This window comes from Pteropus medius, unplaced genomic scaffold (genome assembly GCF_902729225.1).
Source record: "Pteropus medius unplaced genomic scaffold, Ma_sr-lr_union100, whole genome shotgun sequence".
Classification (NCBI taxonomy): domain Eukaryota; kingdom Metazoa; phylum Chordata; class Mammalia; order Chiroptera; family Pteropodidae; genus Pteropus; species Pteropus medius.
Window position 1 is genome coordinate 27,139,176 of NW_024349519.1, and position 12,603 is coordinate 27,151,778.

A 12,603-nucleotide genomic window follows, 5' to 3' on the forward strand; every position below is an offset into this window, starting at 1 on the left:
GCTCAATGAACTTTTGCGAAGTGTAGATAAATTCAGGGAGAACTTCAACAAAGAGATAAAAAACATAAATATGGAAATGGAAATTATAAAGAACCAGTCTGAAATGAAGAACACATTATCTGAGATGAGAAATATATTAAATGGAATAAACAAAGGAATAAACAAAGTGAATAAAGAAAAGGATCAAATGTCCTATCTAGAGGATGGGAAAGCCAAGGACACTCAATCAGAATGGCAAGAGATGTGATGCCAAAACTAAAAGAATTTAAGGGGCATATAGGACAGTATTATGGGTCCAAATATCCGTACTTGAAGAAAATCAAGATGTTGAACAGCTATTTGAAGAAATAATGATGGAAAACTTCCCTAACTTGGTGAAGAAAATGGACATAAAACCCCAGGAAGCTCAGAGAATCCCAAAAACCAGGGATCCAAAAGGGCCCACACCAAGACACATCACAATTAAAATGCCAAAGGTTAAATACAAAGAGAGAATCTTAAAAGCAGCAAGAGAAAACAGATAGTTACCTATAAGGGAACACTATAAGACTGGCAGCTGATTTCTCAAAAGAAACTATGCAGGACAGAAGGGCTTGGCAAAAAATATTTGACAGGATGAAGACCCAGGATCTACAATACTTTATCCAGACAAGTTATCACTTAGAGTTGAAGGACAGATAAAGAGCTTTCCAGATAAAAATAAGCTAAAGGAATTTATCACACCAAGCCACTATTACAGGAAATGTTGGAGGGACTTCTTTAAGAAGAAAAAACATGTATCAAAAACAGGAATAAAGAATGGTAACAACTACATTCCTATCAATAAGTACCTTAAATGGAAAAGAATTAAGTGCTCCAAGCAAAAGATAGAGTGGCTGAAAGGATAAGAAACAAGACCCATACATATGCTGCCTACGAGAGACTCACTTCAGATTAAAAGACACATACAGACTAAAAGGAAGGGGATGGAAAAAGATATTGATTTAAATACCTAGAAGGTATTTAAGTCAGACAGAGAATGATAAACTCTATGATTTCACTTAGATGCGGAATCTAAGGAATAAAAAGAACGAATTAATCAAAAACAGACTCACAAATATAGTGGACAATTTGGTGATGGACAGAGGGGAGGGGGGTTTGAGGAGCTGGGAGAATGGGGTGAAGGATTAAAGAAGTACAAATTAGTACCTGATGGATGGTCATGGGTATGGGGAGCACAGCATAGCGAATGCAGTTAGAATTAATACGTTGGCTACGTGGAGGGTCAGGGGAGGGAGGGAGCAATTGGGGGGATTGTTTTTACTAACTCTATAGATGTCTAACCAATGAACTGTATACTTGAAACTAATTAAAATAAATTTTTAGAAAGCACATACATTTCAGTTTAGTAATGTATTTGATACGCCTCCATAAAACTTAAAAATGATAGTTCAAAATGTTGTAACATGTGGAATAGACTGAATAAAAATGTAAACTCTCTAGTAGTAAAGACCTGGATTTAAATCCTAGCTTTATTATTGATTGTGTTACCTTGGTCAAATGACTTAATAGGGAACTATCCTCACAATGAAATAACTTCACAGAATCAGTTTTGAGTAATAAGTGAACTAATATACATGAATTGCTCAGAACAGTACCTGGCATATAAAGGAAAAACTTATTAAATATGAATGCTATCATTAATGTTGCTTCATATTATTTTCTAGCTGTTTAACAAGAAATAGTATTATCTTTCCAGCTAAGTTATAAATTACTTGACAAGGCATTATTTAATATATTTTCAATATTCTTTGCAGTGTCTTAGACATCTTTGCAGAATTGAAAAATGGTAAGAATGGTTACTTATATTCCAATTTGTTTTACAAAATTTTAGAATTGCTACTCGAATCTGATTCTAATAATGAATCCAAATATTTCTTTTTTTTTTTTTTTATCTTGGAAGTATTATTGTTTTTGGAAAGAAAATTAACCCAGCCTGAATCCTGTCTGTCTTCTGAGGTAGAAAAGTTAAAACAAATGAATGAATAATTAATGCGTTAAAGATTTCTACAGCTGTCAGCAGAGGAATTGCTTAATTGTTTGTAAAGTGATAAAGCAAAGACCCTGAAGGGATTAAAGACTAACAACTGTCCTATAGCTGGGAAAAATCAAGACTGTTCCCCAATTTTCTACAGCTGGAGTCATACTTAGTTATCATTAGCTTTATTTCTTCTATGGAAGGAGAAAACAGACACTAAGTAGAGAAGAAGGAAAACCAGGTTGAATAAACTGTAAATTATTTCAAGATCTTAGAATAAAGGTACCGATTATTCAAAAGATTAATACTTATAGCAGGTATAAGATTTGCTATAAATCTTCATCTTTATGAAAACATATCACTCTGCTTTTAATAGCCTTCACATTCTAAGAGCTCTAAAATTACTCTCCTAGACCAGCAAAGAACAGGAGAGGATTTTATTTTTATTTAATGTTTTTAAGATCAGTTGGAATTTTCTAAATTTATATGTGCATTACTTTTATTTTAAAAATAATATTTTAACACAGGAACTCCTGAGTGGAAAAATTATGGTCTACTTTATTGTCTACTTATTTTTCTCTAGATTTAAAATTAAAATAAGTTAACTCCATTTGAACTCTAGGCTCTAATCCTGATACATTCCTATAGGAATCTTACTTCTTCCCTCATCAATTACTACCACCCCACCCCCCGCTCCTTCTTTCACAGCTCAGGAAACTTGATATACATTTAAAAGAATGAAATAGTCTCATTTCTTTTAGAGAGTAAAGCGAAACTATAAACTACATATCCTTGCTGACCCTCTCTCCTTCTGCTAAGATTATTCCTATGCTCTTTCATAAAAATATGATTCATATTATGTTCAGATGAAGATATTTCAAGATTCAAGAAATAAAAAATTAGTCCCATTTTTGGAAATAATAAAGTTCTAATATAATTGAATCTATATGTAGCAAGCACTCCCTCTACTGGACAAAATTACTTTTTCTTCATTATTCCTTTGATTTATTTCCCTTGTGAATGAGAGGGAAAGGTATATTTGCCTATTGAAACAAATAATGAAGATCTCAAACTAAACCAGAAAGACAGATTAACACCATGCTTTTAACACTAAAGCTCATGACTCAATTTTATACAATATCTCTCCTCTCTTTTTTCTACCTCCTCTGCACAGCACTACTTCTTTGTCTTGAATTATATGCATCTGAACAGCCTCTGGATTGGTAACATGCAACAGAAATGGAACAGAAATGCTTTAGCCATCATGCTGTTTAGCCATGTGAATTGATCTCTATCACTAGAGATGAAGAAAGTGAAGAAATACAAATCATAAAAATTATAAAGTAATGGCCTCTGCTTGTGCAGTACATCTGACACAGAACTATAAAAGTGTGTGTATGTGTACATGTGCATGGACACATGTGTTTTGACTATGAACAGCCTAGCAAACAAATTAAAAAGTATATCAGCTCACACTGAAGAATGATTAGAGGCAATGTGGCTCTACATATGGGTTTGTTAGGTGGCTGGTTATAAAATATATATACAAAAATCAATAGTTCAAAAGTAAGCAGTTGGAAAATGTAATAAAATAATCATGCACAATAGCATATAATATATAGTTTTGAAGAAAATTACGAAACCTTACTAAGATAGAATATAAGACAACTTGAATAAATGAGACAACATACCATATTTTTGGCAAGGAAGGTAATATTTTAAGAGTGCTACTCCACAATTAAAATATAAATTTAACACAATTCCAATGAAAATTTATAATAGGTTTTTTAAAAAAAGAATCAGTCTTTATGAAGAATAAATGCAAAAGAAAAGCCAAGAAAAGTTTTAAAAGATACAGAGTTAGCTTTATTTTGGTTTATAGAATAAAGGGTTAAACATAAATCTGGAAGATTAGCTTTCCTTACAAAATGTAATAAATGATATTTTATAATAAATTATATTTACTTTCTTGTTTAATTTTAAGCTACTTTTTTCACTTCTGTATGAATTAGTTTTTTATTCAGAGCTGCACTGTCCAAGGTCATTGGCTACAGAGCATTTGAAATGTGGCTTGTCTAAATTGAGATGTACTCTAAGTGTAAAATATACAACAGATTTCAAAGGCAGTACTAAAAAAAAAAAAACCCAAGCAAAATAGCTCATCATTAATTTTTAATATTGCTTACATGTTAAAATGTAGTATCTTGAATTTATTCAGTTAAATAAAATATTATATCAGAATAATTTCACCTGTTTCTTTTGACCTTTTTGACTACTGGAAAATTTTAAATTATATTATGTGGCTTGCATTATGTTTCTAATGTTCTTGAGTATGACAAATAAGATCTTTCTATAAAATGGAGAAAAATTACTAAGTATATGAGGTAAAGATAAAATAGTGATAATTTTCCATTGTTTATAGCTTGAATATACAACTGATTTGGGGGATAATAAAAGCTATAAACAGAAACGGCTAACAGTTTTCATCTTATTCAGATACAGAATAGCCACTAGATATTAATGCTTCCAACTTTTCAAAAGTAAAAGTTTGTTCCTTGAACAGATAAACTTAAAATTACCATATGACCCAGCAATTCTACTCTTAGGTATATACCCACAGGAACTGAAAGCATGGACTTGAACAGATACTTTTATGTCAGTGTTCTCTAGCATTATTCTCAATAACCAAAAGGTAGAAACAACCCAAGTGTCCATCAACAGATGAATGGATAATCAAAATGTGGCACATATATATAGCAGAATATTATTCAGCCATAAAAAGTAATAAAATTCTGATATAGGCTATAACATGGATGAACCTTGAAAACATTATACTAGGTGAAAAAAGCCAGACACAAAAACAATAAATACTGTATTATTCCACTTACATGAAATATTTGCAATAGACAAATTCTTAAAGACAGAAAATAGATTAACAGGTTACCAAGGGCTGAGGGGAAGGGGGAATGGAAAGTATTATTTAACAGGTCCAGAGTATAGATAGTATTAAGGTTGCACAATACTGTGAATGTAATTAATGCCACTGAATTGAACAATTAAAAACAGTTAAAATAGCAAATTTTGTTATATTTTACTACAACTTTTAAAAAATCAACAATGTACATACCAGAACCAATTGAGTTGAATCAACTATATACTTTAAATGGGTATATGAATTCTATCTCAAAAGAGCTGTTAAAAAAAGTCACCCAAAGCTAGGTAACCTGTTTGACCCTGCTAGCTCTTTGACCTTGAGGGAGTCCCTGTGTCCCATTCAGTGTCCCATTTACTCCACCACGACAACAGTGATTATATTATAAGGTTACCAAGAGGATTAAATGACCTACAATTTATAAAACAGTATGTACTGTGTAACTGCTTGTTAAATCAATAAAATAGGCTCCAGAGCCATGTGGGAGAGCGAAAACAAATAAACCAAAAAGGCACAGTGATTTCGCCTTTTCATAAATTATGAATGAATCTTGAAATTGCTACAGTGATGTGAGGAAAGCTATCACCAGCTCACTACCCACCAACCTCATTTCGACTTGCTTTGTTACTATCTACTCCTTGCCACATGCAAGGTAATCTTCCTGAAAGATTTAAGACTTTACTATTTTTTTGTAAATATACACCCCAGCTCCCCAACTCTTGGTGTTAGTGATGGTAATAAAGAAATTTATAAGGGTTGTAATAATTTCAGGTAAGTACATAAATAGGACTTTACTGATGATGAAACATAAGGGTGAATTTTTGTAAACTTTTTTAGTAATTATAAAGGTTTATCAATTATTTTAATTCTGAATTTATGTGCTCATAAAGGATCTAATTTTAGTTTAAGACACCACCTGGGTTTAGAATCTTGGCTCAGCCACTTACTAGCTCCGTGTCCTTAGGCTAATTATTTAACCCCTCTAGGTCTCAGTTATTTCATCTGTAAGATATGGATAAAAGTGCCTATCTGAAAAATATTGTCAGGATTCAATAAGTTAACATTTGGAAAACACTAAGAATAATGTCTGTCATTAGTAAGAGCTCAGTAAATATCAGCAATTATGATTAACTGAATTTTATGAAGGAAAAGGCTATGACTAATAGTTTTTAGTGTAAAGATTTTCTACAGTCTCCATATATATACATTCCTTAGAACATCAAAATGTAACTATGATTTTTAATAATCAATCTCTTTCATACATTTGAGTAGCAGATCACCAAATCTGGCCTCTTTGAGAACTTATTTATCCTTTAAAATAAATGATATATAATTTTTTTTTACCTTTTGAGGATAAAATGAAATTGATTTAGCTAGTGACTGAATACTTCACAGAAGATATATGTATCTGACCCCTGGACACTATTTCATGTACTATTGCAGTGATTTAATAAATAATGGAGCTTTCAGTATTTTCATTTAATGTTCCCTTATAGTTTGCTAGATTTAAAAAAAAAAAGCAGGCTTATAGTTCATAATATATTTTTCATGACAAACATATTTATAACTACATTTATGTGATTAAGTTTGAAAATTGGGCTCTATTTGAGTTTCTGGCAAATTGGACTTAAAATCAGTACAAATTCATTTTCTTAGATGACTAAAAAATTTCAGTTACTTACCAAATTTTCTCTTTCAATCCTTTGTTGTTCCCTCTGTCTGTTAAGAGCACTGTGATATAACTTAGGTGGATGACCAATCGATCTAGGAATTGTACTTCTGCTTCCTGGTTTTTCAGCCTGTCTTGACAGTTCTTTCAAAAGTCTCTGATTTTCCCGATCAATCTGTCTCACTTCCTCTCTTGTGAAAGAGTAGTTTCTCCTAGGTGCTACTGAAGGCTGATCTAAGTGATGTTTCTGTGGTCCCTTTTTATCTAATTCCAGAAAAGCTACAGAAATGAACGAAAAAGGGAAAAATAGTTAAAGACAGTAGCACAGCAATATGATAGTACATGCTTTAACTCTTAAAAATGGAAACTACATTAATTCATGAAAAGGTAAGTATGAAATAATGTTAATGACATCTAAACTACAATTGTGTAGAAAAAACCCAGAGGCAGCCTAGTTTTATGCTCATTGGGTTCTTTAGGGATAAAAGCTATACAAATACAATGAAATTATTTTAATTAGAAATGTACATGGTACTGGTTCTAAGATAGGTTATAATTTATGGAAAATGCTTTTGTTATGTTCATTTTATGTTTCCCTAAGGTAGCTTAATAGTTGGGGAGGTTAGAAACCTCTGGTTGAGTGAACCATACAATACTTAATTTCTACAGTTTTTGTTAGTTGGAAGGCACACTTCAAAAAAAGAAGTCCTCAGCAATGACTGATGGAAACAATGGCTAGAAAATGGCAAAAATAAACCCAGAATATTCTGAAACTTTCAACTTATGGTTGTAATATTGGCATTAAAACAAATACTTCTACTGTAAAAGTCAAACATGTTATTCCTAACTAAACAGAAGACAAAATGAAGACATTACATAGGAGTTTTTAACCAAGAAACCTATTATGTATACTATAATTATTAAATAAAATTTTTTACCAACATGTTTAATTCTTAAATTTCCACATAACAATTTTCAACAACTCTTAAATTTTCATAACAATTTTATAACAATTAAATTTTATAACAATTTTCCGTTACAATTATTACTAAACATTTGTTAGAAGTTTCTAAATTAAGCTCCCCGAATGTTTCAGCTTACGTCTGTACTAAAAATGAATATATTATATCATATGACATACTGGCGTATTTGTTTTTAATTTTTAAAGTAACCATTATTCGTTTTCACTTGAGTACCTTTATATTAAGCAAGTACCTTTTACTTGCTGAGTATTTTATATTGTTAAAAGCACAGTGCTACAAGGGGAAATGGCATTTTTTCTCCCATTTAAAAATGTGACTGTTAGAGAAAACTTAAAACATTTGAGCAGTCACAAAAACTTAAGTCTACCTCCCTACATTTAACTGAAGACAAAGATTACAGAAACTTAAAAAAAAAATTAACAGTGGCTTCTTGACAGGAAAAATGAGGAAATTAATGCTTGATAATTTGTTGGAAACCATACCAAGTTAATGATAAAATCTGAATGAGAACACATTTAGAAAGATATAGATGTGCTGTACATAATTATCTTGCTTCCCAGAAATGCCCATTTTGTAAAATTTAATAAGGTTTTTAGATTGATCTAGCCATGTATGAAAGCCTTTAAAATGAAATTATAAAGAGAATTAAAAGTAAGCTATTTTCCTAATGGCATTTAAAAAAAAGTATTTAAAAGTAAAATAAGGCAATAGCAATAAAGAAATACAGAAGTTTGACATAATTCATTTTTTAAAAGAGCATTCTAATTCTGATGTCAAAGTATGGAGTGTTTATATACCGATACCTAGTATTACTATTACATTTTTCTAAAGTGGCTATATGCTTTAGTATGAGGCAACTTTAAATATATGATCCACTGTTTTTTCTAATTAAGATCTAAAAACTTTTTAACTTGAATAAACTTGCAGGGATACAAACATTTATACAGATATGTACATATTTAAACTTATATTTAGGAAATATTGTTTTTTCCTAATTTTATTCAACGAAACAATTTTGTTCAAGCCCTTTATAGTATTTCAATATCAGTGTTTAACACTGATAGTATTTCAATATCAGTGTTTACTGGGAGTATTTACTGGGAGTACATAGTACTTCAATATCAGTGTTTACTGGGAGTATCAGAGCTTTACTTTCTCTAAGCTAAGACACGGCCAGAATTTAAAAATTTTATGTATAATGCTACCACTGAAAATTGTATCCCAAGCCATATTAAGCCTTATTAATATATTTGTCGGTTAAAAAAAATCCACCCTGTAGACATATTCATGATCCCATATATATATATAAAAATGGTATTTGCTTTTTAAAGTAATTTTAAAAGTTTTTTAAAATAAAAATCTAACACTTATAAACTGAGATCATAATTCAAAGAATAACAATTAAATTTACTAAGTTTTTTTGTCTTCTTTATGAACTCGTCAGATGAGAAATCCTATGACATTCTTCCAGTTCCCTTCCTCTGAATCTGGGCAGGCTTGTGACTGCACAGGCCAATATGATACAGCTGGGCCAATATGATATAGCTAAGGTGTGTCTCTTCAAGCTAAGCATTTTGCTTCCTGAAATACTTGCCCCTGGGGCCCTGAGCCACCCTATATGTCTGACTGCCTTGGGGCTGCCAGGCTGTTAAGAAATCAAACCACATAAAGCTTTGTGCAGGCACTATGATCCTAACCTTTTGAGTCATCCTAGGCTACTGCTTTACACATCTAAGTTTTGTGATCTGTTATCAGAGCAAGTTACTAAAACAAATTTGGTAACAGGAATTAGAGTACTACTATAGTAAAAACCCCAAATACATGGCACTAGCTTTAAGATCAGGTGACAAGTAGAGATGGAAGGGCCTAGAGACTGTTGAAGAGGATGAAGTAGCAGAATTTTAGGAACACTGTTGGCTGTGACTAGGTGCTTACTGATGCTGGTGGATTTGGCTAAGAAGATCTCCATGCAGAATGTTGAAAGTTATCAGTGGTTTGTTTTATTCACAATAATAAGACAGTATATATAGAGATGGACTAAAAAAGGGAATTAATCAGCCTTCAAGCAAAATTTTGAGAGAATATAAGAGCCAGGACTTACAGGGTTTAAACTATAATTACTCCTTCTTCCTAGTCTCTCCTGACAGAAGACTCTCAAAGTACACAGAGCCACATGTAACTAAGGAAGCATGACTGAGGAGCCTCAGCTACACTTGGACCTGTTTTAGACCCTGGATCTTAAGGTTAGAAAATCTTTGGAAAGGGGAAATTTATTTTTGCGTTTGGGAAGAACAGAAATTATTGTGTGAACAGAGGATAAAACATGTCCCTAAGTTATTTGACAGTCCTATTAAAAGGGAGGGTCTGTACTCCTCCTCTTGAAACTTGGAAGGTTTATAACTGTTTAAAATAGAATATGGAAGAAATGAAGCTATGTGACTTCTGAGGCTAGGTCATAAAAGGTGATGAGGTTTCTGCTTTCTTGGAACACTGTACTTGGAGCTGTGAGCCTCCATGTAAGAAGTCCAACTATCTCGAGGCCGCCATCTGTGAAGAAGCCAGGCCACATGCAGAGGCCACATGCGGGCCCTCTGCTCAGCAGTCCTGATCTTCAAATCATCCCAAACCCAGACACCAGACATGTGAGTAAACCAGCTCTCAGATGACTCCAGTTCTCTGCTCTTTGAGTCTCTCCAAATCCTAAGCAGTGGGAAAATTTCATATGTAGGAATAGCAACTGATATTTCATCGCTTTAAAAAAAAATATAGTGATAGACAAACAAAATAACTGTGGACAAAGTGCAGTCCACAAACAGGCAGGTAATTACTGTTTTTTTGTTGTTGTTTTTTGTTTTGGGGGAAGGGCAAGTCTAACTGATCAATTTTCCATAGTGATTATGGCTTTGTCAATTTCCTTATCTAGTTGTTTTGCTTTTATCATACATTTCAAATCAATGGCTGTTAAATCTTTTTGGTGTATTTAGTTAATTATTGTCAAACCTTCTTTGTCCCTTTTCGTGCTTTTTACATCTTTAATTCTATTTTGTATGCTAATAGGATTGATACTTCTATCTTCTCCTTGTTAATACCTACCTGACATATATTTTTCAAGCCTTTATTTTTATTATTCCTAGATTACTTAAAATATATTTTTAGGTTGGATTTGATTTAAAAATTTTAATCCCCTCTGATAATATCCTCTGATAAGTTAAAACCATCTCCTTATATTGTTTGATCTCTTCTACGATCTTTAAAAAAAAAAACACTTCAATTTCTTCTTTACTCTAATTTTTCTCCCTTCTTCTCTAACAGACTACAAATCTAATTCTATTCTTCTAAAATGAAAGTTCTTAAACTTTTTGGTCTCAGGACCCTTTTACTTACCTAGAGATTATTAAGGACCCCAAAGAATGCTTATGTGGGGTACGTCTATCAATATTTACGTTAGAAATAAAAGTGAAAAAATTTAGATATTAATTCATCTGAAAATAACAAACCAATGATGTTAACATATTTTTATAAAAAACAAAAAAATTAGTGAGAAAAGTGGCAGAATCTAACATTTTTGCAAATCTTTTGATGCTTGCCATAATAGAATAGAAGACAATTGAATTCTCATATCAGCTTCTGCTTTCACTCTGTTGTGCAGTCACTGTCATGTAGCCCCTGGAAAACTCCATCGTACACACATGGCAGAAGAGTATAAAAAAACAAATCACAGCTTAGTGCTATTAGTGAAAATAGTTTTGTCTTTGTAGATCCCCTCTAAAATCCTTGAGCTTCATTTTTAACTGTTTCAAGTATTATGTTCTTTATCTGTCAGTCTGTAGCCTCCCTTGATTTTAGCTTTTCTCAAATGTTTGGTAATACTTGGCAGTGTGTTGAAGATATCTTAGATTTCCTGCTCACCTAGCTGGATCCTGTTTACTGCAGGCTGCCAGTAAAGGGATAAAACATGCTGCCAGGGAGGATGTGCTAGTAGCTAATCTCAGTATAGGAACCCCTCGTTATCCACAGTTTCACTATTTGCAGTAGTGTGACAGCTCACACTGTCCCACCTCGGATGCGAATCACCCCTTTGTCCAGTATATCCATGCTGTATACACTGCCCGCCCGCCCTTTTAGTCACTTAGTAGCCATTTAGTTACCAGATCGATTTTGGCAGTATCACAGTGCTTGTGTTCAAGTAATCCCTATTTTACTTAATAATGGCCCCAAGGCCATTTGCATAACTTTTATTACAGTATATTATTATAAGTGTTCCATTATTATTAGTTATTGTTGACCTCTTACAGTGCCTAATTTATAAATTAAACTTTATCATAGGTATGTATGATAGGGAAAAACATAGTATATATAGAGTTCCATAAAATCCATGGTTTCAGGCATCCGTCGGGGGGGATCTTGGCCTATATCCCCTGAGGATGAGAAGGAAGACTACTGTAAAGGTAACCTCTTTCTTATGGAGTGTAACAGGGTCCACGTCTCTCCCTTGAATAAGGTACTTTGCTTCATTCCCTCCTATGTTGTTGTCAGTTTAGCAATAAGCTTAACCAGTTTATTTGCTCATCAATGCTTCTTTAATCATATTTCTTTTTCTTATATTAGTTTTTCTTCTTAGGATACATCTGTAATGATATATCTAATTATTTCATACAGAATCTATGCAGTAAAATTTGAAGTGGAGCATTTAGTGTTTCTATTTTGCCCTCCATAGTCTTCCTTAACTGATCTAATTTTACCTACACGAAGTATGAAACATATCTTCAAATCTAGTCATGTAAATTACTTTACTACTTTCCCAGTAGGAGAGATTCATGCCAAAACACAATGCCTAAACTTTTGTTTAGGCTACTACTCGCTTTGAACATTTACATAGCAAAAGCAGGCTTGGGGTAGGGGTGGGAGGTCTCTCAAATCAGCCATCCAACTGAGCTAAAAGAGGCTAAATATTCAGAAATTCTAATAAATTTTCAAGGTCTATTTTAAAGTCAGATGTCTA

General features: G+C 32.6%; 1 protein-coding gene across 2 annotated transcripts in view; it reads right to left on the reverse strand.

The window, feature by feature from the left end:
• The window catches only part of CFAP97 (cilia and flagella associated protein 97), a 29,976-nt gene that overhangs the window by 7,789 nt on the left and 9,584 nt on the right, over window positions 1-12,603 (reverse strand). For both annotated transcript variants that reach the window (XM_039882668.1, XM_039882667.1), the window contains exon 3: window positions 6,632-6,897. In XM_039882668.1, coding sequence (XP_039738602.1) covers window positions 6,632-6,897 — 266 coding nt within the window. The remainder of the gene's footprint in view (window positions 1-6,631; window positions 6,898-12,603) is intronic.